The 27,810-nt window shown below is 35.7% G+C and overlaps 3 protein-coding genes across 16 annotated transcripts; 1 reads left to right on the top strand and 2 right to left on the bottom strand.

Moving 5' to 3' along the window:
• The first annotated feature begins 5,852 nt into the window (after positions 1 to 5,852).
• LOC132299410 (DNA-directed RNA polymerase V subunit 5C) lies at positions 5,853 to 14,512 on the top strand. Of its 2 annotated transcripts, XM_059795993.1 has the most exons (4): positions 5,859 to 6,265; positions 7,390 to 7,566; positions 12,048 to 12,161; positions 14,165 to 14,512. In XM_059795993.1, the coding sequence occupies exons 1-4, from the start codon at positions 6,002 to 6,004 to the stop codon at positions 14,222 to 14,224; spliced, it is 615 nt and encodes a 204-aa protein (XP_059651976.1). In that variant the 5' UTR covers positions 5,859 to 6,001; the 3' UTR covers positions 14,225 to 14,512. The 2 variants fall into 2 exon arrangements, with proteins under 2 accessions (XP_059651977.1, XP_059651976.1); XM_059795994.1 differs by lacking the exon at positions 12,048 to 12,161 and having other exon boundaries at positions 5,853 to 6,265.
• A 1,724-nt stretch (positions 14,513 to 16,236) lies between these two features.
• On the bottom strand, positions 16,237 to 23,091 carry LOC132301092 (alcohol dehydrogenase 1-like). Its single transcript, XM_059798376.1, has 7 exons — positions 23,081 to 23,091; positions 20,938 to 21,015; positions 20,594 to 20,696; positions 18,559 to 18,716; positions 17,743 to 17,770; positions 17,543 to 17,627; positions 16,237 to 17,413 (listed from the first exon to the last, which is right to left on the bottom strand). The coding sequence occupies exons 1-7, from the start codon at positions 23,089 to 23,091 to the stop codon at positions 16,446 to 16,448; spliced, it is 1,431 nt and encodes a 476-aa protein (XP_059654359.1). The 3' UTR covers positions 16,237 to 16,445.
• LOC132299409 (putative disease resistance protein RGA4) lies at positions 18,444 to 26,465 on the bottom strand. 13 transcript variants are annotated; one of them, XM_059795985.1, is made up of 9 exons: positions 23,571 to 26,465; positions 21,727 to 21,855; positions 21,485 to 21,568; positions 21,267 to 21,355; positions 20,594 to 21,015; positions 20,021 to 20,106; positions 19,416 to 19,485; positions 19,177 to 19,288; positions 18,444 to 18,812 (listed from the first exon to the last, which is right to left on the bottom strand). In XM_059795985.1, the coding sequence occupies exon 1, from the start codon at positions 26,250 to 26,252 to the stop codon at positions 23,583 to 23,585; it is 2,670 nt and encodes an 889-aa protein (XP_059651968.1). In that variant the 5' UTR covers positions 26,253 to 26,465; the 3' UTR covers positions 18,444 to 18,812; positions 19,177 to 19,288; positions 19,416 to 19,485; positions 20,021 to 20,106; positions 20,594 to 21,015; positions 21,267 to 21,355; positions 21,485 to 21,568; positions 21,727 to 21,855; positions 23,571 to 23,582. The 13 variants fall into 13 exon arrangements, with proteins under 13 accessions (XP_059651968.1, XP_059651969.1, XP_059651975.1 ...); XM_059795986.1 differs by having other exon boundaries at positions 19,416 to 20,106; positions 20,594 to 20,696; positions 20,774 to 21,015; XM_059795992.1 differs by lacking the exon at positions 20,021 to 20,106 and having other exon boundaries at positions 20,594 to 20,696; positions 20,923 to 21,015.
• Between the last annotated feature and the right edge of the window lie 1,345 nt (positions 26,466 to 27,810).

Here is a 27,810-nt window from a genome sequence, read left to right as displayed (position 1 = left end):
CTATTGGAGACCTGTGTACGGAATTATATGTGTACATAGATGTATATACGGCCCAACAGTATAACTCGAACCGTAATGTCCACCTCCTCATAAATAAATATAAGTAAAAAACGATAAAATTGATTATAGTTTTACTTATCTCCTTCCTTTCACATTAACCTAAAGAAGCAGCGCTACTTGATTATTATTAAATTGACTATACTATTTTTCTGTGGAGCCTGGTCGGGATCGTGCTTTAGGCGATTTAGACTGTCGCCAAAGGCCCATGATTATTATCGAATTGACTATACTATTTTTCCGTGGAGCCTGGTCGGGATCGTGCTTTAGGCGATTTAGGTTGTCGCCAAAGGACCAATTAATAATAATAAAAAAAATCGCCTAAAGCACGATCCCGACCAGGCTCCACGAAAAAATAGTATAGTCAATATGATAATAATCACGTAGCGCTGCTTCTTTTGGTTCCTGTGGAAGGAAGGAGATAAGTGAAACTATAATCAATTTTAGCGTTTTTAAAATTTTTTTTTATTTTTTATATTAAGTTATATTAAAAATTTTTCTTAATATTTTTAAAATTCTAATAAATATAAAAAATTATATTTGGCCTCAAAAATTTATATCTTAAAATAATATATATATATATATATTCTCTCTCCACTTATTTCGATTTTATATTACGTCTTAATTATTTATATCCTAAAATAAATTGTTTTTTCTCTTTTCTCTCTCTCCTCATTCATTCCAATTTTATATTAGGTCTCAAATATTTCTATCTTAAAATAACTTCTTTTTTTCTCTTTTTATCTCTCCTCCTTCGTTCCTTTGAACTCTAATTGATACATAAATTTAATATTGGTCCCTTCAACCGTTCGTTGTGTATATAATTTTGTGTAAATCTAATGTGTAAGAGTAGATTTACACAAAAATTTGGTACTACCTATTTTTAACTCCAACAATTGTTTTATACATTTTATGTAAAAAAATATCCCTCAATAACAATCAACACGTGTCATACCCAAATCCTTACATAAATTTTACAAACCTACTTGATTCACTTTACTTTTTCGTACTTAAAACCTCACGTCCCAATGCTCCTCAATTAGGAAAAAAAATATAATTTCCCCCTATATTTCACTTTTCCATCCAGCCAATAGCAAACTTTTCCTGCCGCCACTAGAATTCTAATTTAATAACAAATAATAAAATAAGATTAAGTATACAGAAACTACGTAATCAAAGGTTTTATATCAACAATTATATAAAAACGTGATTAAAATATATGTTTAATCTTTGGCTATCTCATTAGAATAGAATGTAAAAAGTTAAAACAAATTTAGAATCTATAGTAATGATTGCGAAAGATAAGATCAAACGAAAGTTTTTTTAATAAAAATAAAAGATGGTCGAGCAATTTTTCTCTTGCTGCCAGTTGCAGATTTTTCTTATGGCGCTCTAAAAAAGTGGGAAAGAAAGAGAACCGCGAGTATAAAAGGGGATGAGAGATAAAATATACTTACGTGGCTTTGCAAAAGGGTTGTGTAAAATATATAGCCTTTTTACACATTGGTAATGTGGTCGTTAAAAGAGTTTTTTAACATACCGTTGGAGATGCTTTTATATGACTTTAGGAGATTATATTTGTCTCTGTGAGGTGTCTAATTGCAGACAGAAATTTGTTACATAAACCAAAACTTATAGAATGTAAGTGAGATTATGAAACTTAAAGGAGGTTATGTGAGATATTGGCAAATCTCAAGAGAGGTAAGTAAAATTTATCTTAAAGAAAGGTAAACTGCATTTAACCCCTTGACTTATAATAAATCCAAAAAAAAAAAAAAATTTCCTCACCAAGTGAAGGTGCCCGCGGGCCGCGAAATTTATAGATGCCAACTTGGACGGGCTGAGTCAATTGAAGTTATAACTTGGACTCAACTAAACAAATAAAAAGTTGAATCCTAACTCAATTCTAAACCGACCTTCGACCGGAGTCAAGCTTATCCTTATTTTTTGTTTGGCCCAGGTAGAATTTGAACCTGCAACCCAACTAAGATTTCGGGTTTGCGATTGCCACACTAACTTGATCAATAAGCATCCAATATCATATCGATTTTTATGAAACATGTATATAACTTTCTCATACTTTTATGTGCTCAAAATGTACAATCATCTACAATTGTACAAGGGTAAAAGATGGACAACCTTAACTTCTTCACAATTGAAGAGATGTCCCAATAAAATGTAATAACAAATGGACTAGACCATACCAACCCGACAACAATTTAGAAAATTTTTAGTATATTTAATATAAAAAATAAAATTAAAATTTGGATTCGTGTTGGCTCGTCCAAATTGTACTTCTAGTGACTGTCGTTCCACAACATAGCCGGGGTAGTAATTAGTTAGAAAGCCAATCACTGTTGTCTTGTTTGTGAGTTTTTTTTTTTTTTTTTTTTTTTTTCAACCCTTATGTATTGTTTCACATACCATTAATTATCCCTATATATTTTTAATAAATTCTCAATTTTAACAAACTATCAAGGATCTTGTGACCAAATGGATATACAAGTAATGTGTGTGAGTTTCTGGTAAATGACAAAAAAAAAAAAAAAAAATTATAATAAGTGTCATCAATTTAAATAACCATAATTTATATGATACTATGTATAAATTATAAATTTATATGTAAAATTTATAACCATTGCCATCAATTTACAACAATGATTTAAATGCCAAATTTACAATGACTAAACGTGTCGTGATAATGATAACCTAGGATTAGGAAATCCAAAAATAAAAAAATAAAAAATAAGTGGCAATAATGATTGATTTTTACTGACACGATTGTGCTTCTTCACTGCTGTGATTGGCCAAAAAGTCAATCACGTTTGTCACGTTTTTGTGATTTTGTTTTATTTAATTTTTTAAACCTATCAAGTGTCGTTTGAGGACTATTAATTAACCCTTCATTTTTAAATAAATCCTTATTTTTAACAAATTTAAAATTAGCGCCATCAATTTAAATCACAATCATTTAGATGCCAATTTTGAAATCCACAATGGCACTAGTTATAATATTTTTTCTTACAAAGATAAAGTTATATTTAAAAGTGAATCCCTCGTCAATTTAAAACAATGATTTAAAAATCAAATTACAATTTTTTTTTTTTTTTTTTGGCAAAAATCAAATTTACAAGGACACTATTCGTTTAATTTTTTAAAAATGAGATATATTCAAAAGGTGAAGTGATAATGATATTCTAGGTTTAGAAAACCAAAATAAATTAATAAATACCCCCACCAAAAAAAAGTGGCAAGAGTGATTGACTTTCTAACTGATCACTAGTGCCACTGTGGCACAATCATTATAACTTCTTACTGGTATAAATAGCAGGAATTATTATTAAAGAAAATTAGGATGGACAAAATAGTGGACTCTTTTAATTTGATTAGGTAAGTACTCACAAGCCCATTTCTTACTCACGTCCGGCCTTGAATTCATGATTGGCTAGAAAAGCCAATCACGGTTGTCACGTGTTGTAAATTATTTATTTATTTATTTGTAGGTGAGTTTTTTTTTATTGGTTTTTTAAACATATAAAGTGTTGTTTTACAATCTATTAATTATCCCTTCATTTTTAAATAAATACCCATTTTTTAAAAAATTTACAATTAGTGCCATCAATTTAAATCACAATCATTTAGATGTCAAATTTACAATTGCAGTAGTTGTAATATATATATTTTTTGAACATAAATATATATTTAAAAGTAAATCCTCAGCAATTTAAAACAATGATTTAAATGTCATATTTATAATGGCACTGGTCATAATTTTTTTAGGCTCAGAAAATTACAAAAATAATACGAGTAAATAATAAAAACCCCCCCAAAAATTGTGGCAAAAGTGATTGACTTTCTAACTAATTGCTGCCGCCACAGTGCTGCCACAATCGCTAGCACTTCTCACTATAGGAATAGTATGCATCATTATTAAAGAAAATTCGGATCCACAAGATAGTGACCGCCAAAAGTTATATATATATTCTTTAATTAGGTAATTACTTATATGCATTTCTAACTCGGACTTCTCATTCGTGAATGTTTAGAAAGTCAATCACGGTTGTCACCTGTTTATGAACTTTTTATTTTATTGTATTGGTTTTTTAAACCTATCAAGTATTGGATGACATGCTATTAATCATCCCTTCATTTTTTTAAAAAATAAATTATCCTTTTAACAAATTTACAATTAGCTCCATCAATCTAAATCACAATCATTTAAATGTCAAATTTACAATGGCGCCGGTTGTAGTTTGTTCGTTTGTTTTTTTTTTTTTTTTTAAGATAAGGATATATTTAAAAGTGAATCATTGTCAATTTAAGACAATGATTTAAATGTCAAATTTACAATGACACTAGTTATAAATTTTTGTAAAGATGAGGGTGTAATCAAAATGTGAAGTGATATGATAGTTTAGGATTAAAAAACTAAAAATAAAAATAAAAGCCAATAAAAATGTGGCAAGAGTGATTTTCTTTCAACTAATCACTGCGGCCTGGTGCCACAATCGCGAACTGTTCTCACTGTAGAAATATCATGAATTATTACTAAAGAAAATTCGGATCAACAAAAATTATGGAACACCAAAAATTATATATATATATATATATATATATATATATATATAGGTAAACACTGACACACATTTTCATCTCAGGTCGGGCCTTGAATCCGTGGATGTGAGTTTTTTTATTGGTTTTTTAAACCTATGGTTGAATGAAATAAAGTGGGAATGGAATGGGAATGGATTGAGAATGGATTGAGAATGGAATGACCATTCTTATTCCCAAATTTGGTTGCACAGAAAAATATTCTATTTTTGTAAAACATATATGTGTGTTGCCGACATTTCATCAAATGTTTTATTTATTTATTTACTATTATTTTTTTTTAAAGTGGGAATTGAATGGTCATTTCTTTAGTTGGAAGTTAGAATGAATCAGTGGGAATCACCATTCTCAAAAAATGAATCATCATTCCAACTTTAAAGTTAGTTACCAAACAAAAGAATGGAAACAAAAGCATTCTATCCTCATTTCTTTTGATTCCATTTACTCACACTAAACATGATTTAGTGTTGTTTGACAGGCTATTAATTATCCCTTCACTTTTAAATAAATTCATTTAAAACAAATTTATAATTAGCGCCATCAATTTAAACCAAATTTACAATGACACTTAGTTGTAATTTTTTTTAAAGATTAGAATATATTTAAAAGTGAATCCTCATCAATTTAAAATAATGATTTAAATTTCAAATTCACAAGCGCACTAATTATAAATTCTTTTTTAACGATGAGGGTATATTTAAAATGTGAAGTGATAATGATAGTCTATGAAATTAAGAAAACTATGCCATTTCACTTAAAAGTGGACAATTACCATTCTGTGGAGTGCTGATATTGTCGTATATTATTTTACCACCATTTCCTTAAATATATAAATCAACACACTTAAATGAATATTAACGTATTTTAACTCTTGCCAAACATATTTAATTAATTATTTTTTCTCTCCCTCCATTTTCTCTCAAATTTGAATTCAAGCAAAATTTATTCAATATTCCCTCATTTTTCCTTCCCTTCTACCCAATATTGTAACATACCTTAAAAAATCACCCCTCATTTCCTTTCTTTTCTCTTCCCTCTGTCATTTCTTTTCTCAATGTCCAAACAAGACGTTAGGGGCCTGGGCCCACAATCAAGAGCTGTCAAAACAAAAACTAGACAGTATAGAAACAATTACCTACTCGAGCGAGTACATACTATATTAGGCAATCTTCATATTGATGCTTCGTACAGAAGCGACTCGCATTCCCTCCATATATTACCAAACAACTTCACGCGGAGAGACACACACCTCTCGCACCGGAGCTACCAAAACACTGTACGGAGGAGAGAGAAAGTAGAGAGAGAGAGAGAGAATGTACTAGAGAGAGAGAGAATGTACTCCACCGGCGGCACCACCAGCAGCGGCGGCGTAAGGCCGCCCTGCATCACGAGCTTCGTCGGCTACGGGAGCGTCGAGAGCCACAGGTTCTATCTGGCTCGTCGAACGGTCCTCGAAATGCTCAGAGACAGAGGCTACGTCGTCTCCGACGCCGAACTCACCCTTTCACTCACTGAGTTCCGTTCTATCTTCACCGAGAAACCCGACCTTGAACGCCTCCGCTTCTGCGTCTCTCACGGCTCGAAACCCTCCAAAAAGGTATCGAACATTGACGAAGTAGTTTGTAATCTGTTTGATCTAAAAGCTATTGTTGTTCTATAGTAGATATTAGGGTTTCTCTTATATAAGAGTTCTGTGATACTACATATTTTTGTGTCTTCGTTTTTCTTATTTTGTGCTCTGTTTTGTAATTTCGTTTTTTAAGGGGACTTGTTCGTATTGTTTGATTATATGTGTGTGTATACGGTGATTTGAATGAGAGGCTGTAGTAGTAATTCGTATTCAAGTTCATTTATACAGGATTTGAGTAATGACTGAAAACTTGAGTTGTTCTATGTATAGATTTCATGATAATCGAGTTAATGATTAGATTCTTCGTTGAGAAAATATTGGAAATGAAATGAAATCAGAAATGGGTTTTGTTACTTGGACCTTAGAAATTGATACCTCCATTACTTTTTACCCCTCATTTTCTTCCTTCTATAATTTATTTTTCCAATGTCCAAAAATAAAGTTTTAGGTGAGTATTCTTTTTTGTTTATTTTATTTTTCTTTGCCAAGAAACTCACGCACCTATTTATCTTGGAGACTTGAACCCTTGCCTCTCTCACTTTGGGAGATTAAGGAGATGTCACTAGACTACTGTCCTTGGTAGTCAATTCTTTTTATTTTGTTCTTTACTTGAAATAAAGTTGACATACCATGTGAACCAAAAAAAATTTTGTGTAATTTTTTTTTAATTTTACCAGGGATTTGGAGTATGAAAGTCTTAAGGTTTAATGAATATGCTTTTCATGTTAATTAGTCTAGTAGGCTTTTCTCATCCAAACGATTTTATTTATATATATTTGTATATATAGATATGATGGTAGGAAAGAGAAGTCACTGTAATAATTTCAGTGAAGACCACACTGTGGGATACTTTTGTTAATATTATGAAACTTTGACATTTAACATGTTTCCATATTGTTGAATGCGATTTTAATTTGTGGCAGTTGTTTTAAATCTCCTACGCTCGTGTCCTCAAAGCTTTATAGTTAATTTCAATAGGAACATGTCTTTTGGTATCAGTTTGCTGTCTCTCTGTTTTACCTCCTTAACTCTGTTCTTTTTTATTATTATGAATGTATGATATGATTTTTTTTGGGGGTTTTGTTTTCCAGATTCTGGTTATCTTTTGTGGATCTGAAGAGATCAGAAAACAAGATATTGTTGGCATTCTCAGTCAGATTGCCAACAAAGACAGCTTGCACCAGGTGTTGTTGATTTTGCAAAACAAAATGAATTCGTATGCTAGGAAAGTAGTGGATGAGTATCCAATCAAAGTTGAGACTTTCAAAGTAAGTTACTTTATGCCACCCAAAATTCTGCACTTCAGTTCTTTTAAAAGGTCTGAGGAATTTGTTAAGTTCACCAGGCATTCCTGTTTGAATTTTATGAGTGTTATTGACTAGTAAATCATTAAATCTGATAGAAGAAATGAAGATTCATGACCTTTGCTTATGCTAGTAAGTTCTTTGGCACTTGAAATTTGAAAATTTGTAATAATAGCTGCTGCAAGGGAAAATGTACATAAGTGACACTTAAAATTAAGTTTTTCTTTTTTTCGTCAAGGACATTGCTAAGAAAATCAAATTGAGAAAATTGATTACCACAAACTTAACTGTCAATTAATTTCATGGGTTCATTGTTGGTGGGGTGAAATTGTTTCGTGAAATGACAAGGCGTGGAGTGGCAATTGTGGTGACTAGTAAGAGAAGAGTATTTAGGAGATTTATTGGAATGATGGAAGTCCAGAGGAGTTTGAATATGATACTACTATCCTGGAGTAGAGGATGAGAACAATTTGACATAACATGACGCATGTGTTAGAAAATTTTCTTTTGTCAGGTGTAGTTCCGAAATTGCTTGATTTGGTGGATTCAAGTTTTCTCACCCCTTGTTTTTGAGCATGCAATGGTGCCTCTCGTTTTTGTTCTGTGGAAGTCCCCAGCAGAGGAAAGGGCTGTAGCCTGTAGGTGATGGCCGCCAATGCTCCCCCTCCCCCTTTTTTATTATATAATATATTGATGCACAACTTTACATACCAAAAAACAAAAAAAACAAGCAAGATAAACGTTGGTCAATGAAGATACCTTGTTGATTAGTTTAGAAGATATTAGTAGCTACTGAAGCCTTTGAAGAATTTTGTGTTGCAAGCCTCACTTCTTCTCCTTCTCAATTTAGCAGCACAAAGTTCAGTTCTCCAGGCTTATGTATAGTATCAAGGATTCAATGTGCTTTTTAAAGAAAAGTTGTAAATAACAGTTTGAAAGGTCCAAAAGTAGTTTGCGAGCAGATCAATGGTAAAAATGTCATTGCACACAAATTACAGATTGACAGCTTTATGTCACGGGCCTAGAGATTTGGCGCAGCGGCACGGCCCGTGCGGCACCAAGGCGTTGCTTCAGCTCACACAAGCGCCCTGGTCAGCCACCACGACCTGCCCTCCCAAGGATACATGCTGACTGGTTTCGGTCTGCCATGGCCTCGTCAGGGGAACGGCTCCAGCTCCCGACCAGTTTGTGCAGGGATGGCCAACTCCCTTCTTCATAGTCAAGTCCAAGACTAGCGACAAGCACCTCGAACTGAACCGAGTCGACCTGCCTGAACTCTGAAGAGGTACCATCCTGTGGTCCTGCACGCCCCTTCCCTGGAACCATTCCCAGTCAATGAATGTTCTTAGCCAACTAGCATGCGTATCTTCTATGCTCATGGCGTCGTTAGGAATCGGATCGTGACATTCTCCCCCACCCAAATCCTGCGACGCCCTCGTCGCAGTGCGGCGCTGACTCCGCTGCGTCCAACATTCCAAAGCCTGTCTCCTCCAAGTGGTATGCTCGCCTGCCCACCATCGCTTCCTTGTACAACCCCTGGCTGCACTCGCCCAATGATAGGGTTTCGGGCTAAAGGGACGCCCACTTCTTCGGGACGCAACCCCACGTTATGCCGCCTCCGCAACACCCCGAGCAAACAAGCGCCCTCCGGCTGACTTGATACCCGCCCTTCACAACGGTTTGCACGCCTCTTGAACTTGCAAGAACTTTGGTGCGCGCGGCCCTCCGGCCATCCGATGCGCGCGGCCCTCCGGCTTAAAGGACGCGTCTTCATGGGGAGATGGAGGCTCTCCTCCAACAGCATTGATTACCCACCGACGCTTTAGTGCACCGTCCTAAAGATTGTCACGGGCCTAGAGATTTGGCGCAGCGGCACGGCCCGTGCGGCACCAAGGCGTTGCTTCAGCTCGCGCAAGCGCCCTGGTCAGCCACCACGACCTGCCCTCCCAAGGATACATGCTGACTGGTTTCGGCCTGCCATGGCCTCGTCAGGGGAACGGCTCCAGCTCCAGACCAGTTTGTGCAGGGATGGCCAACTCCCTTCTTCGTAGTCAAGTCCAAGACTAGCGACAAGCACCTCGAACTGAACCGAGTCGACCTGCCTGAACTCTGAAGAGGTACCATCCTGTGGTCCTGCACGCCCCTTCCCTGGAACCATTCCCAGTCAATGAATGTTCTTAGCCAACCAGCATGCGTATCTTCTATGCTCATGGCGTCGTTAGGAATCGGATCGTGACATTCTCCCCCACCCAAATCCTGCGACGCCCTCGTCGCAGTGCGGCGCTGACTCCGCTGCGTCCAACATTCCAAAGTCTCTCTCTTCTAAGTGGTATGCTCGCCTGCCCACCATCGCTTCCTTGTACAACCCCTGGCTGCACTCGCCCAATGATAGGGTTTCGGGCTAAAGGGACGCCCACTTCTTCGGGACGCAACCCCACGTTATGCCGCCTCCGCGACACCCCGAGCAAACAAGCGCCCTCCGGCTGACTTGATACCCGCCCTTCACAACGGTTTGCACGCCTCTTGAACTTGCAAGAACTTTGGTGCGCGCAGCCCTCCGGCCATCCGATGCGCGCGGCCCTCCGGCTTAAAGGACGCATCTTCATGGGGAGATGGAGGCTATCCTCCAACAGCATTGATTACCCACCGACGCTTTTTCAGTGCACCGTCTTCATTCTCAAGACCCCCGGATCGACAAGAGGGCACACCTCTGTGCTTTTCCCCAAGTCCTGCTTTGATACCATTTGTCACGGGCCTAGAGATTTGGCGCAGCGGCACGGCCCGTGCAGCACCAAGGCGTTGCTTCAGCTCGCACAAGCGCCCTGGTCAGCCACCACGACCTGCCCTCCCAAGGATACATGCTGACTGGTTACGGCCTGCCATGGCCTCGTCAGGGGAACGGCTCCAGCTCCCGACCAGTTTGTGCAGGGATGGCCAACTCCCTTCTTCATAGTCAAGTCCAAGACTAGCGACAAGCACCTCGAACTGAACCGAGTCGACCTGCCTGAACTCTGAAGAGGTACCATCCTGTGGTCCTGCACGCCCCTTCCCTGGAACCATTCCCAGTCAATGAATGTTCTTAGCCAACCAGCATGCGTATCTTCTATGCTCATGGCGTCGTTAGGAATCGGATCGTGACATTTAGCTTGCCTTGTTTTTTTGGTTGATTTTTATGTGTGGAACAAGTAGTAAGAAAAAGAAAATGGCAGAAAAGAGAACAAGCGAAATGTAAATGAACTTTAACTTTGTGATTTATTTCTCTGCTGAATGCACAATATAAATTTATAGAACTCAAAATTCATTCAATCTTCAATACGCCTTTTAGCAACAATGACGAGGACCAAAATTTTCCCTCTTATGAAAGGTGTTTTACATTAGGTGATTAAATCTTGTATTGTACTTGATTCCTTGTTGACGTGTTGTTATGTTGTCACTAATAGTTAGATGGTACTTCATACACAAATTTATCTGGTATAAGTTGATAATAGTATTTATGTGCCTGCTAGGACATAATGTCATCTGTGACTTGTGAGGAGAACAATTCTAAAAGACATCATTTTCCTGGACCTTCTCTCTTCCCATTACCAATGATGGAGAGGGTATTTTTTCATGAACACGATTGTCTTGAACAAGCCTATCCTTTTTGGCATGTTACACATCTTGACTAAATTTGCACCAACTTCTCTTGGCACTAGTTTCTGCATACTCCTTCCAAGAGCATGTTGAAGAGCACACATTTTGTCATGTACACACTGAAGACCCTATATTTTCATACAAATTTCAAAATTACTTGATTGAATCCATTTCAAATATTTAAGTTTTTGGACCCGCTGGCTCTGTTTAAGGAAATTGCTTACAAAGGTTATATGTTTTCAATTACCAGCAATATAAAAATTACAGCAAGGTCAATCCTGTCAACAAACTTTTTGCATAGGAAATTGGAAATTGAAAATTCTCAAAATTTAGTATAGTTAATACTCACCCCCCACCCCCCCCCCCCCCCCCCGGCCCCCGGAATTGAAACGACTGTTCTATCTTAATTAAACATGTTTGTCTTTAGTTTATGTGGAATCAGGTTTTATGTAACTTGATGCTGCATTTTGGAACATAGAACTTTTAAACTGGGAAAGATGAAATCTGGCAGAGAGTGCTAGTATAAAATTTTCAACTTAGCATGGTTTGAGTTACATAGGTTTTGAAATTTATAAAATAAAAATTAATATTCACGATTGGAGTCTTACAAAGATTTCAAGTCTTAGGTCGTGAAATATATCACCAAGGCATATTATCATCTTGATTCATATTTATGAAGTACATGAAAATTTGTATTGATTATAATCCCTGACTAGGAAATTGGGAAATGAACTAATTTATCTTCTTCTCATTTGAGAAACTGTTTACTTCGTTTTAAGTTCTGACATCATATCATGACTTGGTTTTTCCAGATTACCGACTTGTTGGTCAATGTCACGAACCATGTTTTAGAGCCAAAGTATGAGATTCTAACCACTGAGGAGAAGCAAAAGGTGCTAGAGAAATATAAAGTGGAAGACAAACAGGTTTTTATTATTTATAGAACGTGTCCCTAATTTTAGTGGTACTGACTATTTAGAAAAAGGTACTCATTTGCTTCTTCAGTGAATGCTCACATTTTCACGATGGACATTGGTGCTCGTTTGCCCTTAATATGTATTACGATGTAAAAGATCCTGATATGGTGCAGTAATTTTTTTAAAATAAATTGATCTTATTCGTAAAGAGTAGGGTGAGAGCTTTTTAAAGAAAATAAATTGATCTTCATGAATAATTTTCTTCGGTCCCTGTTGAAGGTGATGGATTATTCTTTTTAATAGATACTTGAAAATTAGAAACTGAAGTTAGGAACAGATCTGTGCTCTCTATAAAATTACAAGTTCAACTGCCGTTAGAACAGCATGAAGTAAATAGTTTTTCTCTTTATTTTGAAATGTTCTTCAAGTTCCTAATTTATTTTGGTCATTTGGTGTGATTTTGATTGCCAAGACTAGAGTTGCTAGCTGATTCATAGAATCCTAATCCTGAATCATTGTGATAGTCCTTCCAGTCTCTGTGGCTTCTTTGTCAAGCGCAATCCCAAAAGGAGTAGGGAAAGGCTTTTCTCAACATATTGCATCAGCATGATATATCCAGCCAAAATCTCTCCAATTGACTCACCCAACTGTAAAATGGCAGTGTTTCAACATCCCTCCCCAGCCCTTCCTGATTCCTATCCATATACACCAAATGGGAGCCATTAAACTCCCCAGCATACCATCTGCCTCAACCGTCCCATACTATACCACTATCATTCTCCTTCAGCAGATGTCTTGCTAAACTACATATTCTAACAACTTCCCCAACAAGGCCTAATTGGACTATGAGGTCTTCTTAAGTTTTGCCTAGGTCAATCACACTCACATGGCTGTTTCCTAGATGCACAGTGTCCACCTACCCTTGATCTTCAGCCCAGTGGAATTTTTAGGGGATTTATTCTAAGGACTAAGTTGTCACCTAAAAGGGGAAAAAAATCTGTCTAGTGGATTCTAACAAGACGAACATAGGATGAGAAAGGATTTTGGCAGTCTCTGAATATCCCTTGGAAAGCAACTTATTTTATCATGTTGCATGTTGCCATTTCAAAAGACCTGTTTTATTCATTTTTATTGGATTTGGAAGTTGAGCCACTTAAGGTCTTTTGCTCCCTTGTATTCCGAATTATAGGTCAAAGCTTTGTGTTCCATGGCTGTGGAAACTAATGGGATGATTTTAATATTTTCATATGTTAAACTTTTAAAATTGAGCCCCATGCATTAAGATTACAGTATTACAAATGTAAAGAAACTTTTTCCACTCTTTCAGTTGAAAGGAAAAGAAGAGTTTTTAGAAAGTTTTTCATGTTATATAGTATTGAAAGATTTGTGTTCCTGCTTTTGGTTAATGTAATACTTTGACCAAAAGAAATTCAACCCATATTGAAATGGATCGCAGGGGTAATTTGGTATTTTTGTCATTTTTTTGGGCACAAAGACAAATAATTGCTTGGGAAATGCAAATGACACCTAAGGTTGCACTCACCTTTTTAAATTGGGCTCCTTAACAACATTTGCGGTACAAGTGATTCCGATGATTGGCTCCATTTCAGCTTGGTTAAAAAATTAGTTAAAGAATAGTTAGAAACCACTCTGTTCTTGTTACAATAAATTAAACTTTATGAATAAATATTTTCAATTTCTTCATTGTTTTACTTCGGACATGTTTAAATATAAGAGAGAAAAATGTGAATGTGAACAGCCTTTTACTTTATTCATTTTTTATTTTGTTTTTGAAACTCTTTAGGTTTTGATTGATTTATTGAATATCTTTTACAGTAGTTACGGGAAATTAGCACAACGACTGCATTAAATGTCTTAAGATTTGAAACTGCTTAGTCCTTTAACAGATGCAGCATGTATGCTTCCTTCAAGAATGATGTTTTCCTACAAAATTGTCTTCTCGATCATTCTTTATATAATTGACCTAATTATTGGCTGCCATTTTTGTAAAGTTTTTTCTCAGCTTCCTCGAATGCTGGAGGATGATGCGATTGCCAGGTACTATGGACTAGAGAAGGGGAGTGCAGTGAAAGTTACTTCCAATGGTGCTATTATTGATTCACTTGTTACTTACCGCTGCATAATGTGATGCCATTTTATGTGGTGAAAACATGTTAAGGAATTATAGAAGTTTGATACCAGTTTTAAAAATATAAAAGAAAGGAATATGGCGCTCTTACTGATTTACTTGTTACTTATCGCTGTGTAATGTGACAGCATTTTATGTGGCGAAAACATGCTAGGAAATTTACAAGTTTGATACCTGTATTAAAATAGAAAAGAAAGGAAGGTTCAAATGATATTTAAAGCTTTTACTTGCTGAAAAAAAGAAGGTTGACAATCGTACTTCCAGATTGAAAATTTTCTAAATTGTTTCAACTGCTTAGTGTATGTTATGGCATATTATGGTTTGTCACTAGTTGTTGTCAGTCTGATTGATTTTGCAGGGGATTTAGGTTTCTGGGTGATGGTCATTTCAGATTATCATCAAAACGCTCATTTATCCTAGTATTTTTACTGGAGCTTTGTTACTTAACTTGCCAAGTAACACGGTACACTTGCTGAGTTAACTCCAATTAGTGTAATTTTGAGTTTTCTCTTAGAAGTATGCATTCTTACAAATGAACTACTGAATCAATTTGCTTTTCTGAGGAGATTGCATCTTTATGCTGACAGAAAAAGGGATCCCTAGGCATTCCATTTTTAGCTTTTAGAACGGCTTGGCTCGGTAAAAAAGCTGACTTGACTAAGAGTTGAGATACTTTCAGAGGTATATTAGACTGATAAGAACCCTGATCCCCTATGGCACATGTTTTTATTCCTTCTGCCCAGCTCCCCGGAAACAACTTGCATGTGTTAAAGCATATAGCTAGCGTTCCTTTTGAGCCAGGATCAAACTCTATTTTTGATAAATAAGTAATAATCATGCACTTGTTTGCCTTACTAGGTACTAAACCCTTAACCTTCCATTGGAAAGGAAGAAATATTACTTGAAGTTGAACTAAGCTATTGGTATGGAACACTAATTTCAATTTTATTGCCCTCGCATATAAGAGTGACTGTAGTTAGAAGTAGAGGGTCAATAGTGCAATGTGAGTAGTATTCAAATCCAAGTTAGGAATAATAGTGCAATAATGATGGATTGAAGGCAAGGTGAATTTATTAAGATCTTAATTAATTCATTTGTTTTGGCTCTGCCAAAAAATGAATTGATAAGTAAAAAACCAGTTTGTCAATCATATCACAACATTTGAAGTATTCAAAGCCTAGTTGGGAACTATAATCTATAGCAGCAGAGTTAACTTCAAAAAGTATGCTTCAGTGCTTATTTAATTTTAGGCCAGGTGTTTGATGAATCTGGATTATATTATCATTCCAAAGTTCCAATGCAGTTCTTGGGCACAAAAATAGTAGTGTTGCATTTGGAAGCAACATTACTGTTTGGTGCCATTTCAAATCCCATTTCAAATCCAAGGCGCCAATTTGATGCTCCCAAACATAGCATAAGGGTTCCTGCTTTACCATGATGAAGGATCATGCTGTGATTGCAGAGTTGAAACATTATGCTTCTATAGTTGATTGTTTGGGGATAGCGGGGCTCCTCAAAGAGGCAGAAAGGTTTATTTATTGAAGAAATGCTTGTGGAATCTTCATATATATGTACGGATATATCATACATACATATATATATATATATATATATATATATATATATATATGATCTTCGAGGTGGGGAGGCAGTAGGTGGAGAGGAGAGAGAGAATACCAGAGAGGGAAGAGGAGAGACATGGATTAGGTAGAGGAGACTGGAGAGTAAAGTGTTGCAGTAATAAATAGTGGGCAAGAAAGACAGATTTTTATTATAAAAACAGCAAAGTACAATAAACCCCCTTGACTATTCGCATTTTGCAATAAATCTCTTGGACTAATTTCTTGCCAAAAAAAATTCCCTCCAACTAGTAAGGGGTAACACAGTGGATTGGAGTGGATGAAAAATAATTTTGAGATAAAAATGCTCTTATCCTTATTATTTGCCAAGGCCTCCTGTGGTGTAGTTTGGTCATTCACACAATTAAAGAACGTGTAATTGGATCCTTCACATTTTCTATAAAATGTTTCCACTTTATTTATACAATCAATGTATTCCGCAAATGCTACATAAATTATTCAACTCTTTACCAAATATTTCATATACATGCTATACAATCTGTTTTTAGCTGTTGCTAAGATCACTCAGATCTTGATAAGTACTTTGACACAATCTGGTTTCTTCAGCAGGTCAAGTGGTTGATCTATTTCATCCAATGAAATTTCATGAGTCAAAAGCTCATCCAGATTGATCTCCTTATTAGCACATTTGTCCACAACAATGGGTAATTCAGACTTGCTTTCTATCCCTCCAAAAGCATAACCCTTCACAGTTCTACCCTGCAAGAGTGTCGAAAACAAGACCTCCATAGCCGGCTTAGGCCCTACTCCCATTTGTACCAAAGTCCCTCTTCTCGGTTTAACATCGTCTAGGACCTCCGCCACCAATGGTGGAGCTCCGGTGCATTCAAAGCAATAGTCTGCACCACTTCCTCCGGTTCCCTCCCTGGTTAATTCTGCGATAGATTTATCATATTTGTCCGGATTGATAAAATCAGTCATCCCGAAAACCTGTCCCTTTGCAGCTTTCACTTCATTTTTGTCAATGCCAATGATTCTGGATGCTCCTTGCATGCTAGCCCCTTGTATCGCACCCAATCCAACCGTGCCAAGACCAAACACTGCAACGGATGAGTCCTCTCCGGCCTTGCATTCCTTCCACGGTGCACCTAATCCGGTTGTGAAGCCACACGAGATGAAGCTAGCATGTGCCAATGGCATATTTCGATGATCAATCTTGACAACATAGTTGACATTAGCAACTGTGTACTTTGACCATGTGGAGCAGCTAAATAGGTGGTACAACTTTTGGCCTCCGAGAGACATTCTTGTAGTGTTGTCAGGCATTAGACCATGCATAGGCATAGGATATGTTGTGCACACATTTGTCTGTCCTGACTTGCAATTCTCACATTGCTTGCACTCTCCGAGGAATGTGGGGATGACTAGGTCTCCTTCTTTGAACTCTATGACTCGAGAAATGTGGGGATGACTAGGTCTCCTTCTTTGAACTCTGTGACTCCCGCGCCCACGCTCTCCACCACCCCAATACCCTCATGCCCTAGAGCTCGTGGGAACACCGGGAATGGGAGCCCATTGGCGCATAGGATGTCGAAGTGACAGAGGCTGGCGTAGAGCATCTTTATCCGAACTTCTGATGCTTTTGGTGGCTCTATTTCTACCTCTTCCAACCTTACTGGCTCCCCTTTTGCCTTGCACACTGCGGCTTTGCATTTTATGACTCGTAAGCTGCTTGTTGACATTGTTCTGGAATGGTAATTTCTGTTTAAGAACTTGTCAATGGACTGATCTTGGGTTGATTGTGATGTTCTTGTAGTAGAGAAGTTTTGAGAACCGAGTGCGGATGTGCATCCTGACATACCATTCCTCCTCGAGCCAGAGCTCGTTCCCTGCATCAGTCGGAATAATCTCATGGATGCACCATAGTGAATTTGGCTCTGACTTTGCACAAACCGGGAAAGAAAGCTCGTAGGATACATGATTTGATGTTGGATGATAAATTCACAATCAGATTTATTTTTTAATTTTTTTAAATTTTAGTAATGGTGATATTCATGCATGATGCACCACAATACATAAGCATGGTATGCATATTTTTGGGATTGTTAGCTAATTATAGCCAATATGTCAAAAAACAGATTGAAACCTAAAAAATTACAAGCCTTTTTTAGGAAAGACAACAGGCACTGTCAAAGTTAAATTAGCCAGTCCTGTACAATGAACTTATCTGGATTTGAAATGTTGGTTATCCCCATTTCAATGGCATCATTAGATAGCTACAAATTAAAGTGATATATGTTGATTAAAAATAATTAACTTGTGCTATCAAAATATTAATTTAGTGTGGTCTGGTATTGACAATTTTTAATATATTGTTGCTAATTTGGGTAGTCAACTACCAAAATAGATCAAGGGAACGATTTGACTCGTTTCCTAACTACCACAATTTTTAATATATTAATTTAGTAATGTTTGACCAAAGTTGGCCTGGTAAACATTATACTTTTTATTTTTCTTTTTAATGAAGGAGAACATATATATATATATATATATATATTTGTGTAAGGTAATGAATTTGTATTGATAAACAGAACTGTACCTAGCTCCAAACAAACTCACAAGGCTCAGAAGCTACACAGCAGCACTCAGAAGACAAAATAAACAGCAGAAGCAGTACATTAACAATCTGGGAACCATCTGATATCGAAAGAAAAGGTCCGAATTGAAAAGAGGCACTAACTGAAGCTCAACAGTGCAGGCACCAACTTCTCTACCATCTATTGGACTTTTGGAATCAGTTCTTCGAAGGAGGATAGATTCTGATATATCTGAACCCTTCTCGATAAAATGTACATAAGATTAGGACAGAATAGAATATTTCCAAACGTTGGATAGACATAAGATCGATGTTGTCAGCCTCGTGTCCTTGAACTGCAATATTGGTAAAACTGCAGCATTATCAGTCCTCTTGGTACACTAAAAGGATGGAGAAGGTTCAAGCAATTTTCTTAGACAAAACTATTATTTTAAGGTAAGTGATTTAGTCCCTGCCTCGGGTTTTTCATTTTTTCATATTTAGTCAAGCAATTCTCTTTCATAATTTTTCATTTTTCATTTTTTCCCAACAATTAAGAGAATGACAGTTCATTTTTCATTGTGTTGGATTAATTTATTTATTTTTATATATTTTTTTTCTCTATTATGCTTACATGGTAGGAAAAATGTAAGAATTTCACACTTAAGCTGGTTCATATATAAAAGTGATAAAATATTTTAATCCAATAAGATGTCTCACCTTTGAGGTTAAGCAATTCGAATATGAAGAGCAAGAAGACTGCAAACTAATTCAATGATGTGTTGATCAAGCTACCCTAGAACACAGGCTGAAACTGAAAATTCGACATTTCCTGAGAAGTTAAAAAGGAAATATAAGATAATGGTAAACGACAGTTTCAATATTATCATCTCCTTTCTAAAAGAATGGATACGAAGAAGAAAAGAACGAAACAAATAGAAGAGCACATTATTACTAACTTGTAGTTGCAATTCGTCGAATGGCATGTGCAATCTTTTTCTGTTTCTAGCTATGATTCATCCATCGAGTCTTGTGTAATTGTCCCACACAAAATAAATACAGTAAATCAATTGAACCTCAAAAAAAAAAAAAAAAAAAAAAAACAGAGGGGAGAGAGAGAGAGAGCGAAAATGAACAAGAAGAGAGAAGAATAAGATGGAGTTTTACGGTGATCAATGAATACATAACATAAATGATGGATTTAGCTTGAATGTCACTGTTATGTTTGAATATAAACGTTTGGGTGATTTAATTCTGAGTTGTTGTAATGGAACATTATTCATCAAATGAGTTTCATCATAAAGTAACTTAGTCTAAAAACTGCCCACAGATTGCATTAGCACAAAAGAAGGGAACATGAATCATGCCAATGCTAACGACCTAACTAATGGAAGACCATGTGAATGAGCACTAAAATTGTCGAACGACGGAAAAATGCACCATTAGCATTATTGTTACCATTAACGACGGCAATTTAAGAATTATTGTTACCATTAGCAAACTCTAGAGTTTAAGTGCACCATTTGAATAAAAGTAACAAGGAAATGTTGTTGAGCATACTTACGAAGATTTGAACCACAAAACAGTATTTCAGTCCTTGACTAACCATAGTTGGGTTTGGATGCACTTCTCCAGCCTTTGTCGGATGGGCTGAATGTTGCGAAATTAAACAGAAAACGCAGAAAAGAGATCAAACACACACAACAAATACAAACAGATTTTTACTTGGTTCACCCAAAGAATCAGGGTTACGTTCAACGGTTGAAAGGATTTCACTATGATGATCAAAATAATAGCAGATATAGAGAATTCAGAATGAATAAATACTCTCACACTAGGATAATATAAATTGGGGGGGGGTCTTGGTGGGCTCCACACTACCTATCACGGAAAGTGTTAAGGAGCATATTACCTCCCGTCCCTATGAAGCAAACTTATAATGTCCACCACTCTGAATATTACAAGTCTTGGTTGAGAACTACAAAAAGCACTCACATAAGCACATAAAGATGACGCCAAGTTCATCAATCATTTCCCCACAAGAGAAGACCCATGGTCCGACTAGACAACCCAAATAATTAGTTGTAAAGCACAATTCGAAACAATCTGTTCACTGGTAAGTGGTATAGTGTCTTACTTGTAATCTAATATCTTTGACTTGTTTGTTATTGCCCAGTAACAGCTTGTCTCCTTTACCACTAAACATATGCTCACAACTTATATTCCCTCTTGCTTCCTTCCTGCAACACGGGAAGAAATAAATTAGGTTTTAACTCTTAATATAATGCAGGCAGAAAAAGATAATCCTATGGCTGACCCCGTTCATATGGGATAAAGGGAAGGATGGGGATAGTGATGGTGATGGTGATCTGAATCAGGTCTTGCAACCTTGATCCTTGATAGAGAACAAAACTCCAGTCAGTGCTTAAGATTCTTTCTTCTGAGATGTTGTCTTAGACTACTAACACTTATCCCTACAACCTTGGCCAATTGCTTTGTGGCTGCTCATGCTCGATGGTTTTTATAATCGCCCTTTGGCTGCTTCCACCCTGTTTCTTCCTGTAAATTTGCATAAAACAAGTTACAAATTTATATCAAGCGAGGGAACTAAAGTCCTGCATTGAAGATGCATGCCCATTGTACACCTTTATCAGTTGTTCATACAAATTGAACATTTGACATTTCTTGAGAAGGTGAAGAAGAAAAAAATAAAATAATGTTTAGGGACAATTTCAAAAGTATCATCTCCTTTTATCTACATTCAAAGAAGTTGCACAAGCAAAAAAAGAAATACAAGAGAGGACAATTACTATTTGGTAATTGCAATTCATAGAATGAGTTGTGTTATCTTGTTTGTTTCAAGCAATGACTCGGCCACCCAGTCCTGTGAAAATGTTCCCTAAAAATAAATAAATAAATAAAATCAATTGTAGTTTATATATAGAGAGCAACAATGAACAAAAAGATAGAAGAATAAGATGCAGTCTTATGGTAATAAAAAAACTCAGATCCGAAAGGATGGATTTACCTTGTATGTCAGCCCCATCGTGAAACAGAAACATTTGGGATGTGAGCAATCATTGGCCAGTCTTCCCCTGATTCTTTCCGGAATCTATCGTATAACAAGTCAGAAACAAATTTTACTTTTCAGTTGTTGTAATGCAGTTAGTGATATCAATTTGGGGCAGGTGTTAATGAAAAGTCATTCAAGTAAAATGCAGGCAGAAAAAATGGAAGATAATTTGTAAAAGATTCTTTCCCCTGACTCACCTCCGTTACACATAATCTTGTCTAGACTGCTAATGGGCATCCCTACAGCCTTGGTCAATTACTTTGCGGCTGCTCATGCTCGCTGGTTGTTGTATCCATGCAATCGGCTGCTTCTACCGACGTTTCGTCCTGTAAATTTTCAGAAACTTTATGCTAATCAATATGAAAGGAAAATAATTCTATACTAAAAAGCTATGTGAATTGTGCTTAAAGTTGGATTGCTCAATGTAGCTAAAAGATCATGGCATTTCAGATATGTTCCAAGCTCATTCTTGGAACTTAGGAGTTGAAGAAACTAAGTAGTAAATAACAATTTCAATAGTACCACGTGCGTTGATGGAAGTTGCACAAGCAAAAACAAACATATATAATGAAGATCTGCATTTAGTTGTTGCATCGTCCATTTGAATATATTTTTATTTAATATCATATTTCTCTAAAATAATAATAATAATAATAATAAAGTTATTTTACCTTCGTATTTGACAGTTAATGACAATGTGTAAGATGCAATTTTTTTTTAGTTCGAAGAGGTCACTTTTCAAAAAAATAATTTAGAAATTATGTGTAGTAAAGAAAAATTAATGTTTGAATTTTGAAAGTCTGACAATTCCAACTAATTGATGTTATTAATGTTAAATTAATTAAATTTGTTTGGTTATGGAACTTTTTATCTAATGAAATTAATTAGGTATTTCCGGTTATTTTTGGGAGTTTGGTTTCAATCATTTACACCTTCCTCCATTAATCACTAACCTCTAACATTATTGACATAAAAATAATAATAATAATTAAAAAAAATCTTATATTTTACGGTTTTTACCGTGTGAACATGAATACAATTACTATTTTTTTCCCATAACCAAACTTTGATTATTCATTTAATATCAAATATAAAAGCAAATAAACAAATAACGCGAATTATTCTCTTGTCTAAGTATTTATTAATAATATATACACGTATAGATATAGTTTAATTGTTATCCTAGGAAGACAAAATTGGGTCGGCAACACTGTCCTCCCCGTCGCCCATCACGTGGCGGTGGCACGGATACTCCCAATTGTATGGCTTTACAAACCTGCCTTCACGTGCTTCCCATGTGATTCACCCCTCTCTCTCTGTCTTCTTGTGTGTGTGGGCGGCTCTAAATTCAATTGAACTCCAGGGCCTTTATGTGGTGATTCTCAAAAAGTTAAGGGCATTATTATTCAAAATTATAATTTAAATTCAGCATAACCTAGTTCATATGAAGATTTGCATTTACATCGTCATGATAGTCAAGCAAAAAGACTTGGATTGCCTATTAAATGGAAATAATATAATCTTGAAATTTTTAGTGCGTAATGCACAGACCTCAGTTTCATTACTCCTTATAGGCAAATTTGTCATAACCTAATGTATACCATGAAAACTAGGGCAAAATTTATTTTAAGGAAATTAATTTAGTCCCTGGCCGGCGTGAGTAAATTATTCTAATAATTTTTTTTTTTTTTTTATTTCTTTCAAATTTTTGCACACTTTTTTTCAACATTTAAGAGAAAAATAGTTCATTTTTCAGTTGTGTTGAATTATTCATTTTTTTATGATTGTTCATTTTTCAGTTATCGAGAAAAAAAAAAAAAAAAAAAAGGCAAAAATTTCACAAGCTGGTTTAATGATGTGCAGATCAAGCTAACTAATCCACAAATGGGAATTTGGCATCTCCTAAGAAGGCGAAGAGGAAAAACAAGATAATAGTAAGGGAGAGAATGTCGACAGTATCATCTTTTTCTAAAAGTAAAGAAATAAAATCAGTTGAACTTGAAGAGAGAGAAATTGAACAACAAGAATAAGATGGGTTTACCTTGTATGTATGTCACCACCGTATATTAACACGTGGGATGTGAGCAATCTTTGGCCAATCTTCCCCTGTTTCTTTCTGGTATCTATTATGTAAACCATGGGTGCATGATTCAATTGTGAGTTGTTGTAACGCAGTGAGCTGACGCATCCCATCGGGCAGTGATATCAAGTTGGGGCAGTACTTAATTTCAAGGCGTTCAAGTGAAGTGAGGCTTAGAAAGGACTCCTCTGGGAGAGTAACTAGATCGCGAATGTCCAATAATTTCAGAGACTTTAAATTGGAAAGAGGAGGAAAAAGCAAAGAAGAAGATGAAGAAGAGGTTGCGAGTGTATCTGTTGGTGGGGTTGGGGACACCAATGTCATCTTTAACTCTTCTTCTACTACCTTCTTGCTGACCTTTTTTAGAACTAGTTGTTCAAGACATGGTTGCAGAATAGGCATTGATGCCAGATTAGGGCAATCATAGATCCATAATTGGGAAAGAGAAGGAAATGATGGGAGCTTCTTCAAATGTTGTTGTTGTTGGTCCTGTAAAGTTGTTGTTGCTTCTTCTTCTGCTTGGCTCCTCCACCATCCCTTCAATTTATACAATCCCCGGAGTTGAAGTGTTTTGAGGGATGGGAAGAATGTTGGTGTTGGTGCTGCTCCTCCATTGGATGAAGATGAAGAGCACAGAGAATCCTCACTACCACTCCCACTACTACTCTTGTCCTCCATGTACTCCAAGGAAACCATATCCCAAAGACTCAGAAATTGGAGAGAAGGAAGTTGCCCCAATCCACACGGCATTCCAGTCAAGTAAGGGCACATGTCAAGCTCAAGATGCCTAAGGTTAACCAATTCTTTAATCTCTTCTGGCAATTGTTTAAGCCGCAGACACATGTAGAGTTTTAAGGTTTGTAAATTTTTCAACTTGGTTATAGAACTTGGCAACTTCCTTCCATTACAAGTACTAAGACTAAGAAACCTCAAATGTTTCATCTTGCTTATACTACCATGCACCCACACCTTCGGCATATCCAACACACGTAACCTTTTAAATGTTGAATCAATAACCATTCCAAACCTGCTTTCCTTCATTCTCAGTGTTCGTAAATTGTGAGCTCTAGACAAGTGGGTTGGAATTTTCTTTGATAAATGTAAAGACAAGTGACGAGTTCTGTCACTAATATTTTTCGCATTCGAATTCACTACAGAACTCTTGGGCCTCACAACAGATTCTGCAACGTCGTGGACAAGATCATGCATTTTGCAACTTTGTATATCACCCCATATATCTTTTTTAACATCTTGAAAAAGAGATCTCCTTAGTAAATTCATAAAATACAAATGACCTACATCCTCTAATTGTTGATTTTCATAACCTGACGGAATGAATCCATGTGCAATCCACAATTGGATTAATTCTCTCCTATCAATCTCTTCATCTTTCGCATATAAGGAACAAAATGCAAAGCATCCCTTCAAATGCGAAGGAAGATGCTCGTAACTTAACTTTAGAATAGGCAAAATAATATCCTCTTCTTGAGCTATTTTTGACAAATCATTATTTTTGAAAAACAACCATTCATGGTCTGTATCTTTGGAGTACAGTAGGCTTCCTACAGCCCTAATGGCAAGAGGAACTCCCTTGCACTTTCGTGCAATTTCCTCCCCGATATTGACTCGACATGTATTCTTCAACCCTTCCGCATTTTTGAATGCTATTTGCTTAAACAAAGACCATGACGACTCCTCAGACAAGCCTTCTAAAACATGTGGTGAATGTGCCCCACTAACATTTGCAACTAAATCACTACGGGTTGTTAATAATATCTTACTTCCTCTCGAACCGCCCTTCAAAAGTTCTTCCAATTTTAACCACACGTCACGTTTATCATTCCACACATCGTCTAACACAAGTATATATTTTTTTCCATTAATTTTTCCCCTCAAGAGACTTTGCAGCTCTTCTAACTCAAAGTCTTTACTTGCTTCAGAACCTATGATTTTTTGTGCAATGAGTTTCACATCAAATGGATCGGAAACACACACCCACATCTTAAGTTCAAAGTACCTAGTGACCTCTTCATCATTAAATATTAATTGTGCAAGTGTGGTCTTTCCTAATCCCCCAATCCCAACAATTGCAACAACCGACACATTCTCCTCAACATTACTGTCTAATACCAGTTTTACCATTTCTTTTTTATCGGCATCCCTCCCAATAACACTTTCGGCATGTACAAAAGAGTGAGTCTCCTCCCTCTTAATATTCTCTATAGGCCGTTTAGTGAGGTGAAATTTTTCCTTATCTTCTGCAATTGCATCTAGTCTCTCCCTAATGGCCTTAATCTCACGAGCCATCTTACTTTTGAAAGCAAATGGGTTTGAGCTTGAGAAGAAATTGCGTACCTTCTCTAGCCATTTTTGTTGCCGAAAAACTTCAGTGGAGAAGTCGTCGAGCAAGTCATCAGCATCATAAAATGCATCGTACAGCTTTTCGAGCCATTCTTCAACCTCATGATTTGTGGCTTTCTGCTCCTCTGCATCAAGAAGCACGGCTCTAATTGTGGAAACCGTTTTTTCGAGTTTGTGAACTTCATTCTCTACACCTTGCACTAGTTTGATCTCTTGGTTGACCATGGAACCCAACTTCTTCAGGAGTTCAGTTACAGTATTATAAATAATTGTCTCTGCCATTTTTTATATTGATGAGAATGATGATCAATACTGTGGTTGTGAAGCTGTTGGACAGACCCTGCTTAATGTTTTATAATGGAATGATGTGAGCAAATAATTTTTTGTGACTCTTGTTTCCGAGAAGATGCTTTTGAGGGAATAAAAAATAAATAAATCATTCAAAATGCATATCCTACGAATCAACTTTCTGGGTCCAATTTCAAGATTCCTATACTTTCACTGTTCTTTTCCAATTACTGTGTTTCTTACTTTTATTTTCTTTTCCAAGCTATGTGAATCCAGTTGTATTAGGGTCCCGTGGACCTTGACCGAGAAAGATATTACACCTCTTTAGTCACAAATTCACAATCAACTGTATTTATTTATGTATTTATTTATTTAGTTATATTATTTTTTTCTTAGTTGGTAGTATTTACAAAAACATGCCTTTAGGCTTGAAATTTTTACCTTAATTTGAGAAGTAAGATATGTAGTATGGACACACGTGACACTCAAAAGTAGGATGTGCACATGTATAATTTGGACACGATTATATATAGATTTGAATTTTTATCTATATACATATATTGTGTAATAATATTATAAAATTTTAAAATATTTCTAATTTTATACTAAGAGTTGTAATGACTTTTATATTATGTATATAAAGTTATTTCACTACTTTAAATAATAGCATTTTTGTTTTAAATGCACAAATATTATTTATGAGGAGTGCCAGGGCGTCTATCTGATTGGTGAAAAAACTAGTCATAAAATAATAATTAAGGTCTCTTTCTTTTCTTTTTTTTTGGAACTTTTAAACTTACCTTTTTATATTTATTCTATCTTTTCTATCATACTTTACGTGTACACATATACATAAAACCTTCATTATTTCCTTTCTTACATACCTTATTATTCTCTCTCTCTCTCTCTTTTTCAATTATTTTTAACTATATATATATATATATATATATATATATATATATATCATTGTAGTTGCCTTCTCAATGTTTCTCCCCTCTTCTCTAGATTCAAATTAAAGAGACAAAAAAATAAAATAAAATCTTTCCTTTTTTTTTTTGTTCACACACACACACAAACCATGCTATGAATAGATTGTGAAACCATATTTCTCTTGTTTCACATATTAACTAAAACTCAAATTTTATAATATAAGTTCAATTAAAACTCATTCTGGTAATATTATTTTAATTAAATTACATAAAATCCAATAAAAAATCCAAAGTGAACATATATATATATAAGACAATTGAAATAAGAAAGAAAAAAAGTAAAGATCGAATGGCCATGTGTATAATGTCAATATTTTTTAAAGAAAAAAGTTGAACACTTAAGAATGTGTTGATATTATTTTTAAGATTATCGAGTAAATTTGTATTAGAAATGTTTGAATGTGTCGGCATAAATGTTCAAGAAGTATCGAAAAAGTGTTTAAAATAATAATAATTTATTTTTATTTATGAGTATGTATATGAATTTGTTCTTACTTTTTTTTAAAGTCATAATTGCCCTTATCGTCTATATCTCGTTTTAAAGTTCTCTCTCCTAGTAAGAC

The sequence above is a fragment of the Cornus florida genome, unplaced genomic scaffold (genome assembly GCF_030987335.1).
Source record: "Cornus florida cultivar Cherokee Brave unplaced genomic scaffold, ASM3098733v1 CherokeeBrave_3.0.0_Hap2_Chr03, whole genome shotgun sequence".
Classification (NCBI taxonomy): Eukaryota; Viridiplantae; Streptophyta; class Magnoliopsida; order Cornales; family Cornaceae; genus Cornus; species Cornus florida.
Note: the sequence above shows the minus strand (reverse complement) of the source record. Positions and strands in the feature narration are given on the sequence as shown.